This window comes from Liolophura sinensis, chromosome 13 (assembly GCF_032854445.1).
Source record: "Liolophura sinensis isolate JHLJ2023 chromosome 13, CUHK_Ljap_v2, whole genome shotgun sequence".
Lineage (NCBI taxonomy): Eukaryota > Metazoa > Mollusca > Polyplacophora > Chitonida > Chitonidae > Liolophura > Liolophura sinensis.
In genome coordinates, this window is record NC_088307.1 from 22240776 (window position 1) to 22266661 (window position 25886).

The window sequence follows — 25886 nt, forward strand, 5'->3', positions numbered from 1 at the left end:
TACTAATTTTAAATACGTTAAAAATGATAGACAGTCGTTTACCTCAGAATCTCCGAATATAACCTTCGTCGTATAAGAGAAATATTATCAAGAGCAATGTAATATGAAAGACTATAGCGTAGAGAGTAAAACCAGAGCAGCGACGACCTCTTGTTAGTTTATCTCTACACCAACTATATGTGGGATCTTTCCCTTTTCATGAATCATTCTAAATCCCTTTCTTTATATGTTTTAATTTTTCGGTGGGTTTTGATAAATATTTTTTATAAAATTGACCTTGCGATTGTCGACCCAGAGCGTCCACTTTTGTTGACGGCTGGTACACGAGTGTCTGTTTTGACCCCTTGATATAGGCAGTAACACTGGGTATTAGTTCCATCGCAATACCACCAAGTATAGTTTTAGAATTAAGAAGTTTTCTGTGGTGTGCATCTCTATTTTTGATGTAGCACATATTTTGCAAGAGTATGGTCATTTTATAATGTCGAACAGTGCAACCAGCGTTGTAGACAAATTTCACAGAAAGGTAGCACGAGTCAGTAACACACAAAAGGGCCACAAAATACACGAGCAATAGTTCATGCGAGTCCCTGAATCCTTACCCCATCGTGGTTTTTCGTGTTTATTAATTGTGATGGCAACAAAGCAGTTTGAGTAATTCTACACCAGTGACGTCTAATAAATTGCAGTTGATAGCATTGCATTGCATTGGAAGAAGGCACAAGTCGCTGCTATTAGGCTTTTACGTGAAAAGTGAGAGTAAAATCCTGAGCGAGATAATTAACAATTAGTTTTTAGTTTTTCTCTTCATGCTTTTGTTTTTTTATATCAGCTTCAAAATTTAATTTGAGAGAATCACCTACCATCGAGTTGTTCTATGAACTGTTCCCTTCCAGGAGGACAAGCAGTTTTTCGTCAACGTCTTACGTTTTGGCAAATCGTCAAGTGAAGTTCATTTGGAATAGACTTAAAAGTCCAGGGTATTCAACAAAGCGAAAGCAAGGCTGATGATACTGTCATAGGTTCAACACAATCGAGTAATTCCACTCTGGAACCTTTATCAGAAGAGATCCAACTTGAAGTAAATATTTTGCGCATTAATTTCCTAGGGGCGATCACACCAAGGCTCTCGCTGGCTGATACGATAGGGTGGGGTAGAAGTCAAGTGACATTTCACATCACGTGACATCTCAATACCTTTTCAAAATGACGTATCACCAAGTCGAACAACCGACGGGGCTATTTAAGGCCCATCAAGGCGTCTTCATTTGCAGTCGCCGGCCGAGGGAAAGAAGAAGAAAGACCCAGTTTGTTTACGAAAGGAAACGAGTGGAGGAATCGTGCAGTTGTGCTATTTCATAGCAAGATCTGTGGACGCAGGACGAGCAACTCTCTTGTGAAGAAAAGCAAGTTGCAGGGTAAATACCTTCTGGCTCCTTGTCGTTGAATACATCATAGTGAAGAAGTACCAAATACATCCACCAAAATGGAGAAGACAGCATACCGCAAAGTAGAAACCAAAAGATCATCAGAGGGTACTTATACACCTAGCATATCTACCCGCCAAACCACGGTCATCCAAAGATCGTCTGGCATGCCAGGATATCGTGGTTCCATCGGCTATGATATTCGCCAGTCTTACAGCTCTGGGCTTAATCTAGCCCCTGGAACCGCTAGCCATGTGTCTAGTGAGGGTGTCAACCACATCAAGGAGGATAGGGCCAGGGAAAAGAAAGATATGCGCGAACTGAACGAGCGCTTTGCCAGCTACATCGAAAAAGTTCGATTCTTGGAGGCTCAAAACAAGGCTCTCTTGGCTGAACTGGAAAAACTCCGTCGTCCAGTGGATCTGGACAAGATCAAGCAAATGTACGAGTCGGAATTGAACCAGGCCCGGCTTGTCATCGACGAGTTGTCCAAGGAGAAGGCAAACTTTGATGTGAAGATTGTCAGCTTGGAGGATCAGCTTCAGTTTGAGAGAAGCGAGTAAGTACGAGATAAAATCACACCCGATTTAATAAAGGTTTGATGTTTGTTTATTGTCGTCGGAAGCGATCGCCCAAGGGCGCATTCTTCTATGTAGAAAGATTCTTGGATTTGTGCTAAACAAAAGTGTGTTGGATTATTGGCTAAAAGTTAAAAAGTTCACAACCACATACTGTAAGAATTCAACATGACATTGGATGCAAAATTAGCGTTTACAGTGACCAAATACAGGAATTGACGCACGTAAGGTTCAGAAATAGAAAATATAGGTTTATGATGTTTGCGGGGGATGTGTCATTTTTGACACATTGCTAAAAGGCCGAATACATTTCACGCACTATAGCTTTGACTCATTCGTACCTGTTCGACAAGATGTCACGTGATCAGCCGACCCGGCATCATCTGGATTCCCTTAGCACCCAGAGCCTTTATAAATGTATCCATTTTCTCGGTCTGATGAGCACAAGAAGTCTCAAGGCAAACCCTTTAGAGTGTACTTACATTTGGGGTTGGGCATTGAATATGAATTTAATATGTATGCGTCCCAAACAACTCCTTTCTATAGGGGCCTCGAGGTACTGCACTGAAGAGCTGAAAAGAAGCAAAAGCGCACAGAAAGGGGGTTACCATTAATCAGTAACTTACGTGGGGACGCTAAGGGTTATCTGCTGAGGCTGCTGTATATAGCGAAAGTCTACTCCTGACGCTTTGCAGCCATACTTTGCAGACACATCGTTACTTATCGTTTGTGGTTTTCTGGATGCGTTTTCTCACAGAGAAGTGCTATGATTAAAATGAAAATAGGGAGGAAACCGCCAATAGTGGAGCAGAACCTGTCAATAAAGAGGAAACAGCGAATAGGGTAGAAATAATAGAGATGAAACCGCCAATAGGCACGAAACCGCCCATAGACAGGAAACGGTAAATAATATCGAAACCGCCACAAGAGACGAAACGATCAATAGGGTGCAAATCAGCAATATAGAGGAAACGGCTATGTTATCAGGTTTCTGCTCAACCTGAAACAAAGGGCGTATCAGTTCTCTTGTTCCATGCATTTGCTGTCAAGTTGCCCAAGAAATAGGCGCATAACTGTAACAGTCAGGCGTTTGGTGCTTGCCATCCATGTTGCACATTAAGTCACTCTTCCTGACCATCCATAAACCGAAAGCCGTAGTGTTAGGGAAATATTTTTTTAGTTTGGCATGAAATACTTATCAAATAAACCAGGTCAAGCGCAAATTTACAAGAGCTTCGATAAGTCATCTTCTTCTCATTTTAGCGAATGGACAGCATTAGGAGAGAGTATGTGAAAATATATTGTATACCATTTAGAGATAACGTTTGGTGATATAAGTACTAAAGCGCGTTTTCTTTGGATCGGCGATAGTTCATGTCTTCGCGTAAATGTGTAACTGGTCAAGAGATAAAATTGCACTCATACCCTACGACGCCATGCTTTAAAATGGTAAACACTTAATTCTGGTAAGACATAAATTTAAGAATCCCTATAGTAAAAGTCAGTACGGCCAAATACGTGGCATCTTTGCTAATTATCTCCCCGACATGTGCATAACGTGATGGATCGATAAGTGTCACATTCTGTCAAAGGTTGTTTCATAAAAATTAGATTTTTGTGATATGCAACGGGCGAGTTGCTGCATCTGTCGGTCGGTTGGTAACAACTTTGACATCTATCTTTTAACGCAGGCTATTTACTTAATGAGGCATCTGAGTGTATGGTGGCATCCTCTTTTTCGCATCCATTGAGGATATGCGTTTTTTTTTACTGTAACATGCATAAATCGACAAGAACTCATATGCATTCCTGTCTGTAAGAAGCGTTGCACTACTTGCAAGGTAGCAAGGTTAAGTTAGTGGGCGTTTTCCTTTCGCTCTGTTAGAATGAGGCGAGTTTCGTCTGCAAACTAGCAAAACTGGTAGTACACGCTCCGCTGTAGCTTTTCAAAGGACTACATAAATGTTCATATGTTCATACATAAGGAATGAAAGTCATTAAATATTTATGAAAGTGCTTTGCCCAGGACTGCTGAAATATTAATGCTTAGTCAGCTTTGAACTGAATCCAGTGCTTTCGACGAACACAAAGATTCATCCAGGCACAGAATGAGCTGAAGAAAAGAGCATCCAGGTACCACAGTGTTAGCACAATGGTTTGTATGAGCAGATGACGTCACCACAGCCTCGTGAATATTTAAATGTCGGCATTAGTAATGTAGTTATGTGAGCAAGAATGTCAGGTGAAATATGGGATTAACAGAGTAAGGTGTATTGTTAAACAATCTCTGCATTTAGGCCGGGGGTTATGGGTGATTAAACAGTTTTCTCCAGCTGATAGGAAATGGTTACCCATGAACAAAAAAGTTACTAAATGCGTATTCAACGATGCCAACGGTGATCACTAACTACGGCAATGTTGCGTGATAAAACACAAACTGACGGTTTATTTCCCACATCGTCAGTGACGTTGGAAATGGTGATCAATTAAGTAATGCAAGCACATTCAGCAGGTATCACAGAAAAGCATTGCCTTGGCGCTCCTGTCCGAGTGTTTTAGTAACCTTGCATTGCATTTTAGTAGCATTGTATTGGGAACATTCTGACATAATTTGATCAACTTTGTTTTGTTTATTTCCACAATTTGTGCTTTATCATGAAGTTTTTTTTTTGGATTTGAGCTTGCTGACATGCTCTTTCTACATGCTGGTCAGCAGTGGTGGTTAGCATTAATCCGATTTTTTTTTCAAGAACATCACAGACTTATAATATTTTTTCTTCATCTGTTTTACGAATTGATAAGAATACCCATAGCATAGTTTATATAAAACTGTATACAGCTATATATTGATACTGTGATATTGCTTGAGTAATTCTAGACAAGTGACGTCTATTAAATTGCAATTAACATCACTGCATTTTTTTCAATTCCTTTTTTATAATTCTGTTTAAAACATGGTGCTTGGGGCGTGTAACTGGCTACTATTTGTGCAATTATATGTACAGTTAGAATGAAACCCTGACTGAGGTAAATCGACATAAGGCCGTATTTCACCGGTTACCTGAGACCATTTGCTTATCACACTGTTGCTGCTGCTCTGGTTTTACTCTCTGTGCTATACATCTTTAATTATATATATAATTATAGTACATAGGTATAATCGGGTCTTGATTCCGTAATAACTTCTTCGACATGGATGAATCGACAATGTTCCCTAAAAAAAATCTTGTGCTTTTTTAATATCCCTATTGTTTTGCCTAAGTGAAATACATGCATCGAACGTGTCATCAGGTGTGTAACTATCTTTTGTAACTCGAATCATACGAAGGTAAGAGCATGATGCGGGTGCAACTGGCTCAGCACCATAACGCAGCAGTGCTAAGCTGTGTGCTTCAAAAGAGGTGGGTCTTATCCAAGCGCATAATACGAAGTATAATTAAAACGTACTTCACAGAGAGAGAGAGAGAGAGAGAGAGAGAGAGAGAGAGAGAGAGAGAGAGAGAGAGAGAGAGAGAGAGAGAGAGAGAGAGAGAGAGAGAGGGGGGGGGGGGAGGAAAAAACACAACAGGTTAATAGTTGGCAAATGATCACACGTAACCGGTGCAATATGGTCTCTTCTCAGTTTATTTCAGACAGGGTTTTAGTCTTAACTGTTTATGTAAATGCATAAATAGTAGCAAATTACACCTCCCTAGCATCATGGCTTAAGTAGAATTAGGTAAATTTGCAGTGGTGTTATTTGCAATTTATTAGCCTGCACTGTCTAGAATTACTTAAAACTCTGTGTTGTCATCTCATTTAACACACAATAACATTAAAACAATGCAAAGGGCAAGGCCCCGGGCATGCTCAGTTCACCCGCAGAATCCTGGTTTTGTCAAACTTCAGGCAATCGTCTCGTATGTCCCATGCGAACGTTTTTTTCGAGATTCTCATTCGAGCAATTTGCAGTATCCTTGGTGAAAATATGCTGTCAACAGCGTTCCTGTGTTCATTAAGATGGTCATATATAAATTTTGTGGAGAATCACCTACATGACACGCATGTGAACTGATCTTGCTCCGTGGATCAATGTGGAAATGCCTGTTGGTTACTTAGCACTCCGGCCTAATCAAACATCGAAACTGACCGCTACCATATGAACACATTCCTTAATGCATTTGCTACCGTTTTCCAACACACCGTAGCATATCATACTGATCGGAGGCCTAGCGTGCTAGCGGAGCTTAATGACACAGGAGCCTCTCATCAATTGGTGGCACCTGTTGGCTCCTTTCCGGTTTGCTAGCTACAAGCTCGTGTGTAATGCTGGCCGCCGTCAAAGTAAAACACCAATGAAATAAATAAATAAATGTCGCACCGATTCTCGTTCTAGACGAGAACGTGAAGCGCGTGAGAAGAGCGAGCTGCAAAACAAATGCGACCGACTGAGCGACCATATTGGAGAGCTGGAAGGCGAGCTGTCGACTCTGAGAGGCAGAGTAGAGGGTCTGGAAGACGAGAACAGGAGACTCCGAGAACAGCTGAGGAAGTACCAAGACGACATCAATAGGTTGCGAATAGTAAGTCTCAGTCCGAGTACAAGGCGCATCTAGTGGGCGTCACTGGCTGATATGGTTACATCGCAAGACCACCACAACTTTCACAGCTTTCAGAACACTGTGGTCATATGTTCGAATCTATCTCTCGTATTATCTGAGAAAAATTCTTGAATTCTACTTTGAACACCAATCAGGCGTCCTACAACAGAAACATGAAACTTTTCGCATTTACCAATTTCAACTGAAGTTCAACAACTTGTATTTGATGATTTGTTGTTTTTTTTTCTCAAGATTGTCGTTATTCATTCATATGTCACATTTTGTTTTGTTCTGTGTTTATTATGTTTTTAATAAAAATATTAATGAATGTATTGCTGTTTCGCTACAGGATCTTGACAACGAGACTCTAGCCCACATCAATGAGTCCAACTTGAGACAGTCTCTGGAAGAACAGCTGGCTTTCATTACCGGAGTGTACGAGGCTGTAAGTAAATGACCATATCTTCTGGCTGGAACAAATGCGTCTCAAAGCGATCGAAACATGGATGTGCTTGGTAGTTTGATGCTTGACTTAAGACCATATAAACGACCACTTCTCAACCGCTATGCACCATTCGCTGACCGCTCAGGAAAATGGCGTTTTTTTTTTTTTTTTTGCTTAAGACCTGGAGTCACGTTTGTCAATCGTATTAAGATTTAAGTCAAGAGTTGAAAAAAATAAACGTCTAAGTGAAAAGTTTATTAGAATGACCTTGCCCACTATTTAGGGAGGCAGCTGTATTAGAGCAACAGAATAATATACAAAATGAACTGTGGAATAACGCGTTCTGCATGCACTCCTAAAAAAATCGGTGTGAAATTGTTTTTGTTTTAAGCACAGATTGCTCAGTGGTACTCAATTATTATAGCAGTTTAATCAAATTAAGACAATACATTAGGAAAGGAATATTAAGACTCCCATTTGAGATACATTTTGAGTATTTTTATACAAAACCAACAGGAAATCAAAGAATTGACAGATCTGGCTAACCGGGACACCACCATCGAGATGAGAGAGTTCTGGAAAGGTGAGATGGCCAAATGCATGAGAGACCTGCAGGCTGAATATGACGAACGTCTTGAAATCATGAGAAACGACATCGAGTCCAAATACAGCTTCCAGGTGGGTCCCGAAGTTATCTCCCTTGACACAATTCTGGCCGATTTCACCTTTCCTGTTTTGCCAGACTTTCCAGTATCACGTTCACATATTCTCTTTATGAATTCTTTGGTCTGGTCTGTTTGTATCTGACCACATATTCCCGTACCATATTCAAAGAAGAATATATTTACATCCCAATTTTTTTGGGTTGAGTGTTATTTCCAAAACTAGATAATATGCAAATAATCACCACTGATTTAAGAAATAACTGATGATTGTGGATGAATGGGTTTTCAGAGAGATACAATAATACTAAGTTCTTGACGAGACATAAAAATAATTTCGTTGTATTTTGGTATAACAGAGAAATTTACGTTCATTTCATCATTGCCTGTACGGATTACTAACGATTTATAACATTTGGAATATATTACGCCCAAAGTAAAATAATGTTGTTTGAATTTATTGGTGGAAATGAATGTCGGGTTCAATGTGGCTTGAAACCGAGTCTCCACTGGACAGAAAAATGAGTGCTATCAAGAGCAGAAAAAATTGATGCATAATATATGAAACATTTGTAAAAAAACAAAATTAGAGTAAACTGAAACTAGTCACCTAGTAACAATATTTCCCATGATCTGGTTTTCAGATTCGTGAGATCCGTGCAGGCTCACAGAAGGATATTTTCGAGGTGTCTCATCTGCGTGAAGAACTGAAGAGATCCAAGGATAAGATTGCCGAGCTGCAAGCCAAGAATGGCGAGCTCGCCGCTAGGGTAAGGGAAGCAACTCCTGTTGGTTTCACAAATATAGTTTACTGCGTCTCAACCCACGATACAAGTGGAAGCATAGTTAGCATTAGTTAGTGGAAAACGCTGATAATTATATTATTTATGGGCTACATGAAAAATCTTTGACAAAAAATTTCTCTATAATTTCTTTGTCTTAAGCTTTATTTGATACTAAAAAAACAGAAAAAGCAAAACATAACGAGTGCTTTAAAAATACCGTAATGTTTTCTTTAAAACAGCATACAAAGCACTAAGTAGCAAATTTAATGGAAAAGATGTAAAAGGTGAAAAAAGAAAATGATAACAAAGAATAGCAAAATGCCCTTTCTTTCTTATTTAGACTTCCTGCTAGTGAGTTATACATCCTGGAGGCGGGGGCCATTTCCATTGTTTCAATGTTATTGTGTGTTAAATGTGATGACAATGTGATGACAGCACTTTGAGTACTTCTAGACCAGTGACGTCTAATGAATTGCAATTAACTTCTTCCTCAGTACCATGGTGCCAGGAAGTGCGTATGTTGCTACCTTTAATCATATGCATGAACAGTTAGACTAAAACCCTAACTGTGGTAAACTGACAAAAGACGTCACCAGGATGTCACCAGTAATACATGTACACTATTGTCACTGCACTGAGTTTACTCTGTATGCTGTCGTCTTTATATTAAGATGTATTTTGTTTATTTACTCACTGAATGATTATTCCATTTTGGTTGCTCCTTTATTCACAGTGCGCAAGCCTGGCGGAACTCAACCGTGAGCTGGAACTTCAGCTGGCGAGAGCATTGGAGGATTACGAGAGCCAAAGAGTGAAGTATGAGACCGAGCTCAACAAGGTCCGCAGTGAGCTCCAAGTTGTCCTAACTGAGTTCCAGACTCTCAACGACGCTAAGCTCAGTCTGGAGATGGAGATTGCCGCCTACAGGAAGCTCCTGGAAGGGGAAGAGGGCAGGTAAGCTGAATATACCGCAACGTTTCTTTAAGGCCGCTTTCCCTCTTCGAGAATGTCGCAATAGGCCAGGTAGTAGTGTCAGTTAACTGTGCATCGCTACGCAAGCGTAGAACGTGAGACGAAGGCAAGCGCATGATCATTTGCCACAACATTGCAGACTTTGAAAACTCAGGGTTAAACTTAGCTCTATGTTTCTTTATCTGTTTGGAATAGTAGAACATATTCTCGAGGGTATTTAAAGTTCCAGATGTGACAAAGGCTCACAAAAATGCAGAGCATTTGGCAAATTATGTAATACTGCTTAGGGTTATGAATGTTTTATATAGTCACATGACTATTTGCCGTGTGGCGAAGAATTCCCTCTGAAATCTCTGACATCTCCATCAGTCGAATGGCTGTCGACTAGCGTTTACGAAAAATTTGAAGCAGCCTACTCTTATACCCAGGTGACTTTGACCGTACATTTTAAAAACTAAACTGTTACATTTAACACTGTAATATCACGAGGAGAAAAGGCACTTATAACAGTTATCTGACCACTTTAATAAATTTTTAATGTTTTAACACTGATCAAAGAGTGCAACATTCCAGCTCCATTATAAGTTGGTTAATCAACACCTTAAACCAACACTTGAAAAAGAGCTTAAAAAGATTAAACATTTTTGGAATTGGGCTATGAACACCTTTGAAGAGTGCTGAAACATTAAGACTTTATATGACTGGCCAGGTACATGTTACTCTTTTAAGAGCTGTTACTATCTGTTTTATCGTGCTAATAAAAATGCTGAAAGTATGTATGCAAGAAATTTCAAGAAATGTTTAACCAACTCAAGTTAGCATCCTGGTGACATTGTTCTCGGGACATTGTCTTGAGATAATTTATGCATGGAAATAAAAATCCAAATCAGATGAATGTGTTAATGAGAGTTTAATATCGTTGTATGTGTATTTTGCTGAAGTAAATTTCTTATTGCAGACTCACGTTCAAAAAGGCCATTGAAATCGCGGGAAATTACGTAACCCGTACTGTACCTCCTACGGACCAGATCGCATCCGGAGGTAAGACGATTGTAGGAAAACTGTAAGGACTTAAAGGATACATGAAACGGTTAGCTCTTAAAATGCAATATAGGGTGTTTCCTAACATCGATAACATTTGTATGTTTCCATACAAAGAAAGTTTGAAACTAAAGGTTTCCTGCAGCCCCAGCGGTATATCCGAAAATTTATAGTGGACTGCAGCTATGATTTCAACAGCAATAGTTGCCTGTGAGAGAGAGGGCGGTTGGATTGGGCAGCCGAAGGGGTTAAGCCGCTCCCGCGTTCTCCAGTAAGTTCATTGATGACGTCATTTCTGAAAATTACGTATACTGTTACGTCATCAGTTTGTGCGATCTTTCTGACGTATTTCCCTTGTAGAGCTTCTTTGTGAATCTGTAACGAGTATCAGCCGTCATAAATATACGTCAGTACAGATACAAATATCCTGTGAGGTAGTTTTACTTAATTTTGGTATAAATAATAAGGAAACTAATTTCACACCTTTGCTACTGCTTTGGTTGGTCAAACTGGCTACAACTGAATCAAAATTCTGATTCAAATATATGACAAAGAGCAGACTTTAGTGAAGATCAAAAAGTAGTACGTACAAGATATACGTCCTCGAATTGCAATGGAGACAGCAGTTTCTGCATACGGATTGTTAAGGTCATTGCACGAGTGTCCGTGAGAGGGATGTAGTCACAGTCACAGTCGTACTAAATTACCATGGTTATTAAAGTACTGATTTGTGTGAATTACAACGTTGTGTGGTATCCATCAGGGCCCAGTTGTTCAAAAGTGTATTAGCAGTTACGCCTGGTTTTAAATTAAGTCTGAACTAAATTCACATTAGTTTTGTATCAATCCAGTACTGGTAATAAGATTTATTTATTTAATTGGTGCTTTACGCCGTACTCAAGAATATTTCACTTATGCGACGGCGGCCAGCATTATGGTGTGAGAAAACCGGGCAGAGCCCGGGGGAAACCCACGACCATCCGCAGGTTGCTGGGGACCTTCCCACGTACAGTCGGAGAGGAAGTCAGCATGAGCTGGACTTGAACTCATAGCGACCACATTGGTTAGAGGCTCCTGGGTCAATACGCTGCGCTAGCGTGCTAACGAACTGAGCCATGGAGGCCCCTAATAAGATTTAAGTCTGGATTAATGTTCTAATACACTTTCGAACATCCGGCCTCATGCCTTTTACGACAACTGAACCTTATCCTCTACAAGCATGTGCTTCTTTTAGTCGTGATAAAATGGATGAATTGAGCTTACACTTACCTTACCATTAAGCGAATCTATTCTAAGACAAAAGGAAGGAACAATTTTTGCGCACGTGTGGAAGTGCCTTTTCATCATCGGTACTAATAAAACGCTTTTAAATTTAAAGCCTTTTAAATAAAATTATGATGTATAATATTTATGAACGGTAACTTTCTGCGAAATGTTTCAGTGACCACCACAACGAAGACTGTGACATCGCAAGTGCGCCGCTCAAGCCGAGGCGACAGAATCTAGACGCAAAAAGTCCGGCGGACCAGAAGGAACACATTTCCGCACTGTAGTTCAAGTAGAAAGTACAATTGTTAATGGTTTATTTTTTAAAATCTGTCACCTAGCCAGTTACCTTGTTCGCCGAATCCATATTTGCGACCCGTCATTTAGAACAGAGAAAAGAACGTATAATGCGGAATTCCGTCATAGTTTTGGCATATAGATGTATATTAGTGTTTGTGCACAGTACACGGTTTCAGGTCTAGGCCCCATTTTGAGGAAACAAACTTAAGGCTGAGCAAGAGATGAAAGCATATTTTCCTCTGTTTATGGTCAAAATACGCCAGAACTGAGTTGCTTGACCCTCTTTGAAAGAAACTATGTTTTAATTCCTCGGGTCCAGGGCGCGTTGTTAGTTTACATTCGCTTGCCAGGTTTTGGTAATGGTCCATGTTTGTTGCAATGGTTTGCTTTCGAAGTTTATTTGTATACATTTCTGTTCAAAGTGTTGTGATAGGTTTTAAAGGACATTTTTTAATGATTCGACAATGGTTAGACATCACTAGCCCCTAAAAAAGAAAAAGTATACAGTACTTTTTAAGTTTGTTTTATATGTTGAGCTTTCATGCTCCATCTTGTGCTTTTTGGCTCAGAAATGTTTGCACGATTTTGCTTTTTGCGCATTTTAAAATTCTTAATCATGTGACCAGCGTGTACGTGGTTAGGTTGAATTTCGCCATAGCCCTTTGTGATGTGAGCTGTTGCCAACGATTGTTCATATGTGATGCAAATATTATAGATTTATGGAGTTTAAAACTATATTTTTATGCTACAGAGTTTAATAAAGATATTATTGGCTTTCTAAATAAGCTTTTGTTTTACTTTTATCCGTTAAAGTTGAGTGGATGAAATATAAAGAAAAATGGCACCTCATCTGCAGAAACATGGCACCTCACCTGCAGAAACATGGCACCTCACCTCCAGAAACGTGGTACCTCATCTGCAAGGAAAAAAAATCAGGATCATAAATGGGATTCAATCAATGATCCAATCAATCGCTGAATGAACTAGACTGTAAGAGATACACTTTTTATGCCAAATTCCAGAAAACGGCTTATATAGATGCTGTGAGCAAAATATAATGATAGATCCGTGTTATTTTATGATATGATAAGACTTACAACATGGAGCAAAAGCAGGTATCTGGCAAAGGTCAAAAGAAGTCTGATCTGTGATGTGCAAGACATTGTTGTTCCAAAACATATCAACAGTTTATACTCCAACATTCTAGAATTTCAGACAAGAAAGATAATCAAGTGACTCGGAAGCGGGAAACCATATCGGTTCTTTACACTTACTGGTGGTGTGCATTTTTTGCTTTCTTCTTCCTGGTATCCTAAATTATTTCACTGGTACAATGGTGACCAGTATATTATAAGTGGATGGAGTAAACCATCGACCTTTGGCAAATTATACTGGCTAATTATGATGTATATCATGGCTGAGGTGATTTGCATATTGGCACACTGGCCTCCCACAAATCTCCGGTCTTACCTGGGAACGTCTTACAGCATCCTGCACATGGTAGTAGGTTTCCCAGGGTTTATAAAAAAAATAAATAAATCAACTAGTCATCCAGCTATATTAGTGGCAGCTCTGTGCTGCCAAGTTCAATCAGACGGGATAAGATTCATTTACTTGCTTTCTTGTTGTGCCTGAAATATACCGAAGAAAGGATATCACAACGCGAATCCTGATGCCACATTTTACCATCTCTTCCGAAATATTTGTAGAAAATTTTGTCTGATAGATTATAAGAGAAAATATATGGCGTACCGATGTGTAATGATTTCTATATTTCTTAATGGGTTTTTTTTTTCATGTAAAAAAAAGCAGTCGCGTATACCGGAAAATGAAAAAGCCACCATATGAAAGTATGTCAGCCGGATTCGAACCTGTGACCTTCAGATTATTGGTCATAAAGTAGGATCGGCTTCCGCGAAAGCGACTCGCTGGTGTAGTGAGTGCCAGAAAGGAAAACGCAAACACATGCCTATTTACAAAGATGTATATATTTTTGATTTTCAATAGCCTCTGTCATTTACAATTAACATAATTAGGCGTAGAGGTCATTTCACTGTGATCTCTTTTGTGATGGTCTATATGAATAGCGGAGAAACAAATGCTGTGGAATAGAAATACAACGCATAAACGGATGTGAGAAGTGCCGGGGTTCTTAGGCCGTATAATTGAATCAATTACATTGAAGAATTTATGTCACAAACTGATTTCTTACAAACGTGTATCTCCATACATTTTACATTTATTCCTATTTTTGATTTCTTTTCACGCAATAATTGTTGTGTTTAAATCAATGGGGCAAAACATCAACCATTGGATTAAGTATTTACCTACTCAATCAATCAATCAACCATTCTGATCTGCAAGGCAAAAACAAAACAAAGAAAAAAGGAACAAAAAACAAAAATCGGCGTCCACTATATACCCCACCTTATTCACGTTCCTTACATCTTTCATTTCTTTTCGTGATTTATAGAAAGTTGGCCTATCATGACACTAGTTTATCTCCATGTATCAAGTTGTCTCACCAATAACCATCATTTTCTCGGAAATTATCTCATAATTCCTCTAAAATGGCAGCCTCTTTCATCACGTGTGCAGTTTTTCAGTCGACTTTCTGACTCGTACTGACACCCTTCAACGTACTGATAAATGGCTCCGGTGATGAACAGCCGTGTTTGTTTTTCGGTCTCTTGTGACATATTCGTCATTATTTGGCCGCATAGTTATGGCAAACCAGACGACAGGACGAGTTCAAAGAAATTATTCATTCATTTTTTTCTACCATTAATGAAATCTCATCGGAGTTTTCAAACGCTTTTTCAATTTACATTCGCCCGAATGTAAATTGAAAAAGCAGACGACATTTTCAAATTTATAGATGTGTGGATAAATTTACCCACATAAGATCAGTATAAGGTTCTGGACTTATTTCTAATGAAGTGTGTGTGTGTTTTGGGGTGGGGGGGGGGAGGGGGGGAAGGGACGTGACCAAGTGGTTCGCGCGCTATCAGAGTGTAAAGACTCGGGAAGCCTCCCATCAATGCGGTTGCTGTGAGTTCAAGTCCAGCTCATGCTGGCTTCCTCTTTGGTCGATCATAGGAAGGTCTACCTGCAAGTCGCGGGAATCTCCCAAGATCTCTTCGGTGTCATCCCACCATATATTGAGAACGTCTTAAAATATCAATCAAAAAATAAATCACATAAATAAATTACTTCTAACGGTACTTGAGTCACCCGGCCCGCAATGAACTTTCAGGCCCGTTATCTACAAATCCACGTCCATGATATACAAAATTCGCCCCGCCCAGATTACCCAAAACCACTCAACATTTGTTGACTTAACAGCGGGTTGAATGCTGTTGAGGTAAGTTGAGTGTCCCGTCCACACTACAAATCAGACGGGCCAACAATGTCCAACACTGTTGTCGTGTGTTGAACCGTCTTGAATTGTGTTTTTTTTTTTCACAAAACTTTCGATAAATCAGAGTGAAATGTCCATGTTTCTCTCTATTGCCTAGACACAATGACGAGCAGCCGGAAGAATCGTGTCGTGGATTTATCGGCAACGCTTAATATCATGGCCACACTCCTGTATCAACCAACTGTCTCACCATGAGACCAGTTTCTCTCATTCAACTTTGGCGCCGCCATTTTGCCCAGGTCCAGTGCCTTAAGACCGTCACGTTATTTCTACACCCCTGCTGATTATCTACTGCATTCACTCAACTCAAATCAACTTGTTGACAAAAAAAAAAAAAAAAAAAACTTGGATGTTGTTGAGTGTTGTGGAAAGGAGTTGAAGAACCCGTCCAGTCTACTCAACACGGCTCAACTTGTTGACTCAACTTCAAGCTGACTCTTGTTGATTCAACAAAAGTTGAGTGACGTTGGATAGCCTGGACGGAGCTTGAAGACTCTAAGAATTGTACTTGGTGCAGGCTCGCTTGACGCTCAGCATCGAGAGGTTAGAGCAAGGAAATCGAACTGGTTGACCCCGTGTCAATATAATGTGACTTGATAGGATGTCGGAGTGTCGCCATCATTTTCATATGAACATATCGAGCTATGATCAATCTTATAAAGAATAAAGTAGAAAGAAAACAAAATGCTCCAAATCGAATTCAAATCCCAAACCTAGAATACGTTGAATCTTAAAAAAGTACGAGATGTTTGCCTTTCTTGTAATGTATCTTACTGTAGGTGATAATATAATTTTAAATGAGGCAAATGTATATCGGCACCAGGAGATTTACATTGGAAGGGAGACAACTTTTAGACCACTGTTACTTGAGCGTGGCCACACAGCCTGTCAGTGCCTTTAGTATATAAGAGTGAGAGTTTGCAATTTAACGGTGCTCCAAAATGTCTCCAAATGCGGCTTGAGGTTAGAATTCTTTACATAAGAACTTAAAATAGATAACAACTTTCAATGTTAGGCTTTGCTGTATGACGAATTCATTTGATTATGGAAAAGAAATTGTATTGAAGGAAGCTCACAAGACCAAGCACTCGCGGGCGAAGAGTGGCGTCTTTATGTAAGTAATGGCAATATTTCAGACACATAGTGGCGAGAACAAGCTAAAATCACAAGGCGATGAATGACTTTCGATGTGGTAATAAGGACAGCAAAAATGAAACAAAAATTATTGGACACTTTTAATACCAGACCAATGGCCGAATATACAGTTGTCTGTGTAGAATCGTTGGCGAACATGGCTAAAATCTACACAGTCAACAAAGATATGTTTGATACCATATTGCCATCAAATCCAACATACTGAGGGGGGGGGGGGGAAGTGCCCCCTTTTTCTAATGTCTGGTAATTATGTGTGATACATAACAGTCGTGGGTAGCACGTTTCCGAACCACTTGTCTTAATTTTGAAACAACTACTTCACTTCGTCGCACATATTTACTTTGTCTGCGCTGGTTGCAATGAACCAACCATTCACGAGTGCTTACGGAAATTACCGAGGACAAACGGGTTTTAAGGTAAAGCCATAAACTGAGAGAAAGCAGTTAAAACAACTTCAAAATAAACCAAAGTCATCTTTTTAACCTATTCAAAACTATATATTATGACATCAAAATATGACCGGCCACGATAGCACAGTTGGAAGAGCGTCCACTTCGGGGGCAGTAGATCCAGGGTCAATCCTGGGTCGAGTCACTCCTAAGACATTAAGCGTCTCAGTTGAGCAGCACTAGATAAAAGAGCAGTGGAAATCCGTCCCGCAACAATTAGGCACATTACATGCACTCTAAGGACTCCTTCGTCGTCATATGACTGAAAAATTGTTAAGTAGGACGTTAGACCCCAAGCACTCACTCACTCACTCACTCCATCCATTTTTTTGGGCGGAATTTGTTCATGACACCGCCGATGTATCGAAACACAATACCGGTTTTATAATTTCTACTTGACTTTGGCATACAAAATACCCTCACCGTTAGCAATCTCGACAAAAAGTGTGAGTTAGTCGGACTATTAACCTTGACAATGCTATTTTAGTTTTAACCATTAGAATCATGTCACAATACGCATAGCCTTTTAATTTAATCGACACAGAGCTTTGTTGACACTCAAAGGAGGCCTACATGTGCTGTTAAACCCTGCGGTCGGGATAAAAAAATGATACTCCCTCTGGCATCTATAGCTCTGAATCACCCTCTTGAAAGGGACTGTATATTTGAACATAACAAAATAGGCAAGAAAGATGAAAAAGATTAGAATTGAGATATTCGTGTGAGATTAAATTAGAAAGGCTTTTTACTAATGCCAATTTCTATAGTTTAGGGGCACAATAAATAAATAAAGTATAATTGCCATTTTTGCTATTTATTAGGTATCGCAAGTCTATAACAAGCTTATTAAATTCAATATTTGAAAAGTTCATTTAAGAAAGTGTCGCCTCAAGTAATAAGCAATACCTTTCATTTTGCTAAGGTAATAGTAGAATAAAACAACTACTTATATATTGGTGGGCTTTTATTGTAAAATTGAGTTTTTTTCCATGCTACTACAGGTTTGTTTGTACATGTATTTATTTATGTAAACATCTAAATGGCACATACAGAAGATTGTTGTGTATGTAGATTCTAATCCGTTGATGTGTGCACTGGCACAGGTAGCAGCCGGAGTTGTCAGTAGAAACTCGTCAAATCAAAAGGAAGAGGGTTGATACCGTGACCGACAGCTGATACTGTAGCCGGAAGCTGATGCCATTGCTTGAGGGTGATACCATGATCGAGGGCCGATATGAACATTGATAAGATGATTGCAATCTATTTGTCATTTGTTCTCCCTGAAAATGGCAATGTCTTTTCCTGAGGTCGGTCTATATCAGCACGTTTGTTGGCATCAAGGTAAAGGTATACATTATAAGCAGTATTGTTTCTTTTCTATCAAAGCACACATGGAAACACATAACTGAGTAATGGGAAAACCCTTACTATCAAAACTCAGAATGAAGAAAACATTTTCGTCGGTGAAGAGTTCCTACAAAATAACTCATTAATCTTCGTGTCTAGAGTACCATTAGACCGGATGGAAATGATGGTTACGGTTTCATCTGTTTCTGAAGAAACATCTGCTTTAAAAAGATTATACCGAAGGTTTTTGTAAAAAAAAAATCCATATTCGCTAATCAGATGAAATTTTCTGTATCTACAAAGAATAGTTCAAATTCGTGCCTGTCAGTAATTATCAAACTGATACCTATACTATTTATATGGTAAAATGAATCTCTTAAATTTAAGAAAGTTATAATGCTACTCCTTTTATAGATTTTATTAACTTTATTAACGATTTTCATCGTAAAACGTGCACAGATGGAGGTAATATGTTGGGAAAGGTAATTATTTGAGAAACTCTAAAATATTAGCAAAAATTCGATTGGACTTTTACTGATCGATGTTTTGTCAAAAGTCTCCCATGTATAGCCTCACTGAAAACCACCGATCGTCACCACTTATCTGAAAACCCTTTCACTTAAGGCCGCACCTAAGCAGCGAGTGACACAGTGATGTCACAGCTTTGGACACATAAAACAGGCTCCAGGTGGTTATTCCAGGTGGTGGGCAGGTGTTACGCTGGAGGAAATCACCAGCAAATAGCTAGAAGTTATTGTGGTGTGATAGAAACGAGACAGACGATGAGAAAGTCAGACAGAAATTCATCTTACTTGGTTTATATCGCCTGATGTCTGTCGGCATCACACATGATTCTGCTCATCCACTAAGGGGACAGCCCAAGTTTTACAGTCGTTTACCACCAAGAGTCATTTCGTCAAGTTAGATTATTATTATTATTAAGTAAATATTGTCAAATTCGTTAAAGGCCACATGTCATAAATCAATGTTATGTGATTATACGTCAGCTGTGGAAAAGTTCGCCAGTGACTGGCCAGATGTTGGTGTTTTGTTGCCGGGCTTCCTTCACCCATAATATTGACGGCCAGTGCGTAAGGGAAAATTTCTTGAGTATGGCGTTAACAACAATGAAATCATTAAATCAATCAATCAGCTTGGTTACAAATAATATGTATCTTTATCACACATGTTCCACATGTTTTGTAGGCAATTGCTTTAAGACAGCATATCCTCTCTAAGAATATCACTCCCTGACTTTGCGGTGAAACACGTTCCCTTCAAGCCCATTCTCAAATGGCATAATCAAACGTGTTTCTACATACACACAGACAAAAACTGAGCGTATCAGACAATGACCCCCCCCCCCCCCCCCCCCAAAAAAAAACCCTAGAACATTTCCTCCTTTTACCTTCCAGGCAGTGCTACAGAGTAGGAAATTAACTAAATTAGTAACCTGCAACGTCAAGGTCATAGGAGAAAACAAATCTTGTGGCAGGTATCATGATATGGTCTACTTGAGATCGAATCTATGCGTCGAAACAGACATTCGTATACCAGCCTTCAACGAATAGGGACGTTCCATGTCAATAATCGCAAGAACAATTCTCAAAACGACGTATAACATATACCACCAACGAAGACTACACCATAAGTACAGAGTAAACAACAAGAGGTAAAACCTTGACAATGAAGCTGACGCTTTACTTTTTATTCACAAAACATACATGATAGAAGACTTTAGAAATCTGACCAACATAATAATACCCAACAAATAGCAAATAAACTGAAAGGCGTTAGATAAAAAGAAATCCAAAACATATCCTTGGAACTAGAACATCTCGAAGCAGAAAACGATAATTATGGTTTTTTTATCATGTGGAGATATTCAGTTAACGTTTTAGGTGCATGTATGTCCCAACTGGGGATTGAACCCCGGCCACTGGTCAGTTCGACATTACTGTATGGTTGATAGTATCCATTTAGAAATATTCATTCATGTTTTAGGTACATGAACCCCGGCCTCCAGCCTACCAGATGGACACTGCCACTAATCAGTTAATTTATGTTTTAGGTACATGAACCCCGGCCTCCCGCCTACCAGATGGACACTGCCACTGGTCAGTTCCACGTTACTCTATGGTAGATAGTATCCATTTAGACATATTCATTTATGTTTTAGGTACATGAACCTCGGCCTCCCGCCTACCAGATGGACACTGCCACTAATCAGTTAATTTATGTTTTAGGTACATGAACCCCGGCCTCCCGCCTACCAGATGGACACTGCCACTAATCAGTTAATTTATGTTTTAGGTACATGAACCCCGGCCTCCCGCCTACCAGATGGATACTGCCACTGGTCAGTTCCACGTTACTCTATGGTAGATAGTATCCATTTAGACATATTCATTTATGTTTTAGGTACATGAACCCCGGCCTCCCGCCTACCAGATGGACACTGCCACTGGTCAGTTAATTTATGTTTTAGGTACATGAACCCCGGCCTCCCGCCTATCAGATGGACACTGCCACTGATCAGTTAATTTATGTTTTAGGTACATGAACCCCGTCCTCCCGCCTACCAGATGGACACTGCCACTGATCAGTTAATTTATGTTTTAGGTACATGAACCCCGGCCTCCAGCCTACCAGATGGACACTGCCACTAATCAGTTAATTTATGTTTTAGGTACATGAACCCCGGCCTCCCGCCTACCAGATGGACACTGCCACTGATCAGTTAATTTATGTTTTAGGTACATGAACCCCGGCCTCCAGCCTACCAGATGGACACTGCCACTGATCAGTTAATTTATGTTTTAGGTACATGAACCCCGGCCTCCAGCCTACCAGATGGACACTGCCACTGATCAGTTAATTTAGGTTTTAGGTACATGAACCCCGGCCTCCCGCCTACCAGATGGACACTGCCACTGATCAGTTAATTTATGTTTTAGGTACATGAACCCCGGCCTCCCGCCTACCAGATGGACACTGCCACTGATCAGTTAATTTATGTTTTAGGTACATGAACCCCGGCCTCCCGCCTACCAGATGGACACTGCCACTGATCAGTTAATTTATGTTTTAGGTACATGAACCCCGGCCTCCCGCCTACCAGATGGACACTGCCACTGATCAGTTAATTTATGTTTTAGGTACATGAACCCCGGCCTCCCGCCTACCAGATGGACACTGCCACTGATCAGTTAATTTATGTTTTAGGTACATGAACCCCGGCCTCCAGCCTACCAGATGGACACTGCCACTGATCAGTTAATTTATGTTATAGGTACATGAACCCCGCACTCCCACCTACCAGATGGACACTGCCACTGATCAGTTAATTTATGTTATAGGTACATGAACCCCGCACTCCCACCTACCAGATGGACACTGCCACTGATCAGTTAATTTATGTTATAGGTACATGAACCCCGCACTCCCACCTAGGAGTCGGACTCTGCTACTGGTTTGTTAGAGATCTCAGTGACGTTACATGCAGTATTTTGGACACGGTAATAGATTAGAAGCAGTGTGTTATAGGTATGTATGCCTTTTCCCTGCCTGTTTCCTCTCAACGTGATGCCGGGCGCATAATTAAAATATTTTGGAGTAAGGCGTTAAACATGGAGTATGATTACGATATTAAGGTGCTGGTGATATAGTGTTAACTTATATAGTCTTATAGAAAATTTGAATCTGATTTTATCGGTTGAAGGCTAGCCAGTTATTTACATTTTTAGCGTTGGTCAAACGTGTATTAGCTATTAGCGGTATTAAGTCGTATATTTACGATTTTAACAAAACCGAGTATGACATACGGTTGTACAGAGACCAAATGTAACAGCAGTAGATTTAGTTTATATTTAAATATACTACAATTATTCTGTGCTTAGTGAAAAACGGAAGTTAAACAGTTAAATCTGGTATTAAGCCTTAAGACTTATTTAAACTATTGGGCCATGAGTCCGTGAAAAATAAATACGCCTTCTTAATTCCTCATAATAATAAGAAATAGGAATTCATATGTACAGACAGCCGTATATCAATCGATCGCCGTAATGTATGTTATAGATCAATAATCGTAAGACAAATTCGCAAAATTTACTACAACCACCCCGAAACTACGGAAAGTATCAAAAACAAATGTGACGGAGTCATGTAGAGGATGGCAGTGTTAATAATTACGAAGGTAATAACCCGGGTTAAGCAGATTTGAATACAACCATGAATTAGAAGCCTGTGTGGCATAGTGCTTAGCGTACTAGCACAGCACAATAACCCAGGGGCCTGTCGCTAATGAGATTGCTGTGAGTTCAAGTCCCCTTCGGTCGTACGGGGGAGGGTGAGTCAGCGTGTTGCGAATGGTTTTCCTGCCACCACAAAGCTGACTGATGTCGTGTGAGTGAAATATTCTTTTTGTTAAGCACCAATGAAATAAATAAGTAAGTAAGTAAGTCATGAAGCAGAATACCAGGGATTATGAACACCCGTCCATATTTACTCACATTACGAGTATACCATTGTAAAAGTTAACAAATGTTTAATGGAATATTATTGACATTTTAATCTTTGTGCTTGATTGAAATCGTCACAAAGCACACAGGAGGAAATATTTTTACATCGGATGTACACCTATAATGTACATAAATCCACTTGAATATACTTTAGTAGAATTATCCAACTGGACAACTTGATAGCTGGAAGGGCAGTACATGCTATGTTTATTAACAGTAAAACGCCATCCAGAGCCATTCTTTGCGTCTTGCTTACGCAAACACAATTGAAAACTTTGGCCATCAAATGACAGACTGGGGCAAAATGTCCGTCTTCATTGCGCGACAAGGTGGGAATTTATGGATTGAAAAATTTGACATGAATTGCACTTTGAGGCGACCGGATTGACCAATCAATGCTAATACATGTCCGTGTTTCTTGTAGTAATAAGCTTTAGTCGAGTAGAGTCTGAACTTGAATGTCAGTCCCTCTGGAAAGATAATGGATTAGTTTATTTGAACAGCAGGCCTTCGGCACAGACAAGCAGATTTGAGATGACACGAAGACCTGGGCCAAGATACCGGTGTGAGTGGTCGTAACAAAAAAAACAGGACACCAAAGCAAACGTCCTATTTATCAGTCTTTATGAAATGAGACATACAAAGAAAATGAAAATTTTTTTCGGCTCCCACACATACCTCCACTTGCAGATAATTATAATATTTGGAAGCAATAAAGACGTATTGCGTTAAGTACATCGCAAAACCAACGCGAGGATTCAGAATGCACTTTTTTATCAAGTGGCATAGAACACTGATTAAAAATCTTCAAACCTTTAGTTGATAGGTGGATGTTTTTCTTTCCTCCATGGTGATAGTACAATAATTGTCGAATCAATAAACTCGTGTCCAAGCGACTAAATAATCTTCGCATTTGTCCCCAGAACTGGCAAAAACAAGAAATATTGGAGATTTTAGTGGATGATAAAGTACAGAAGAATAAGGAATAGATAAAATCCAAAAGCTGGCACAAGAATATTGAAAAGAGGGTATTGCTGAAAACAGAATTGGGAAAGCCATCGGTCATTTAGAACAGCTAGTTGATGCTTCTTTACCGTTTTATCATCGATGATGTATTACACAGATCCTGCTAAAAATGACTATTACAGGACTCGAACCAGCGATCCAACAACCTGTCAAACAGATTAAAAGGCTGAGTAGCCTCACATGTTCAACTATAGGGGCATAGTCCTTTCTGATCGTCAGTTAGCTAATTTAGATTTGTAACAAAAAGGCATTGGGCATCCATCACAACTTTATGCATAAATTCCCACAAACAGATAAAGGAACAATACTGTGTATTTACGTCGTATCTCGCAGTGGTGAAGAATTACTCATAGTATACCTTGATCTAGAATCACATCTGGATCACCACCAAAATGATCCATGCGCCAATGTGAAGTTTCAGCAAAATCTGTGCAGAACTTGACACCTGACACCTGGCATTAGTGAAGAAGAATTGTTTAAATAATTTATACCAGATCTAGACCCAGAGATGGTCACCACCAGAATAAAATGGATAAGTGCAGCAAATTTTACCCCAATCCCTCCCTAGCAATTTTCATCAAGTTGTTGACAGACGTACAGTCAAACAATAAACCCCTGCAAATAATGATTGAAGTATCCAAATCACAGTTCAGACGGTCAACCGGTGAAAGAAAATCCAAAGTAACATTCTTCAAGACCAGTTTTGTTATTAAATTTAGCACCACAATCTCTCAGACATATTAATGCATATAACTGTAACGGAAGATAGTTACTTGAAAACAGAAGTAGTCGGCACTTTTAATTTATTGATTTTATTTATTTGATTGGTGTTTTACGTCGTACTCAAGATTATTTCACTTATACGACGGCGGCCGGTTATATGGTGGGAGGGAACCGGGCAGAGCCCGGGGGAGACCCACGACCATCCGCAGGTTGCTTTCGGACCTCTTCATTTATAGCCGGAGAGGACACCTTTAATGACTGGGTCAGTAATGGCCTTGCCATTATTGACTTGGAGCGTCCTTATTGGTTGTTTATATTGCCCTCAAACCCGAGTCAAGCGAAATTAGATATATACTTACAAAGAATACCACCATAAATCTTCCACTCTACGATTAAAAGTGATAATTAATGGCTGGTATTTTTGACAAAATGTATGCAACTTTGAAGGAAGGGGTTTAAAAGTAAGGCCTTGATTTAGAAGTTGACATTTTACCCATGACCATTACGATATTTGACAGAGATAATAAAACATCACTATTAGTTACCTTCCAATGTTTGTGGGATTGGTTTGATGTTCGAGCAGTACACGATAATTGCTTCTTGATTTTGGTCACTGGATAAAATCCAGAAGTGGTTAATTTGTAATACTTAAACCAGTGCATACCTTTTTTGAAAATGATCCCACAAGTCAATTCAATCAATCAGTCAATCACCAAAATGTGCTTCGCAACTGAGCTGATGTTGATTATAGAAACTGAGGACTAAAATGTGGGCTTGTCTCAGAAATAAATATCAAGGCGTTTTATTCTTATTTTACTCTTGCGCAATCTTCTCTTATAGTATTTTCTCCTTATCATCAGTGTTAAAGCTAAACTCTTCATTGGACAATACGCAATAGCTTACTGTTCAATAGTCTATTTCTTTTAGCGAGTCGCCTATATTAATAATTGCTTTTAGTCACTTAACAACACAAGCTCTACATTATATCCTTGCAAAAAAATGAAGTTAGAACACTTTTTGCTAATTCATAATGTTAAACTGCATAAGCACAGTTTCGACGGCAAGAACTCATTTTCCTCTGGTGACGTCATAATTATTCAAAAGCAAGCGGCCTGCTGGTGAATGGGCGAAGTCCGGTCTTTGAACTCCTATCGACTTCCCTCTAAACCCTGTTTCTGTCACTGCCATA

The 25886-nt window shown here is 39.6% G+C and overlaps 1 protein-coding gene across 1 annotated transcript; it reads left to right on the plus strand.

The window, feature by feature from the left end:
• The first annotated feature begins 1285 nt into the window (after positions 1-1285).
• Positions 1286-12840, plus strand: LOC135480267 (60 kDa neurofilament protein-like). The gene is made up of 8 exons (XM_064760061.1): positions 1286-1986; positions 6381-6567; positions 6935-7030; positions 7547-7708; positions 8337-8462; positions 9211-9431; positions 10408-10490; positions 11932-12840. Exons 1-8 carry the CDS (start codon positions 1487-1489, stop codon positions 11994-11996), a joined length of 1440 nt encoding a protein of 479 aa, XP_064616131.1. The 5' UTR covers positions 1286-1486; the 3' UTR covers positions 11997-12840.
• The last annotated feature ends 13046 nt before the right edge of the window (positions 12841-25886 follow it).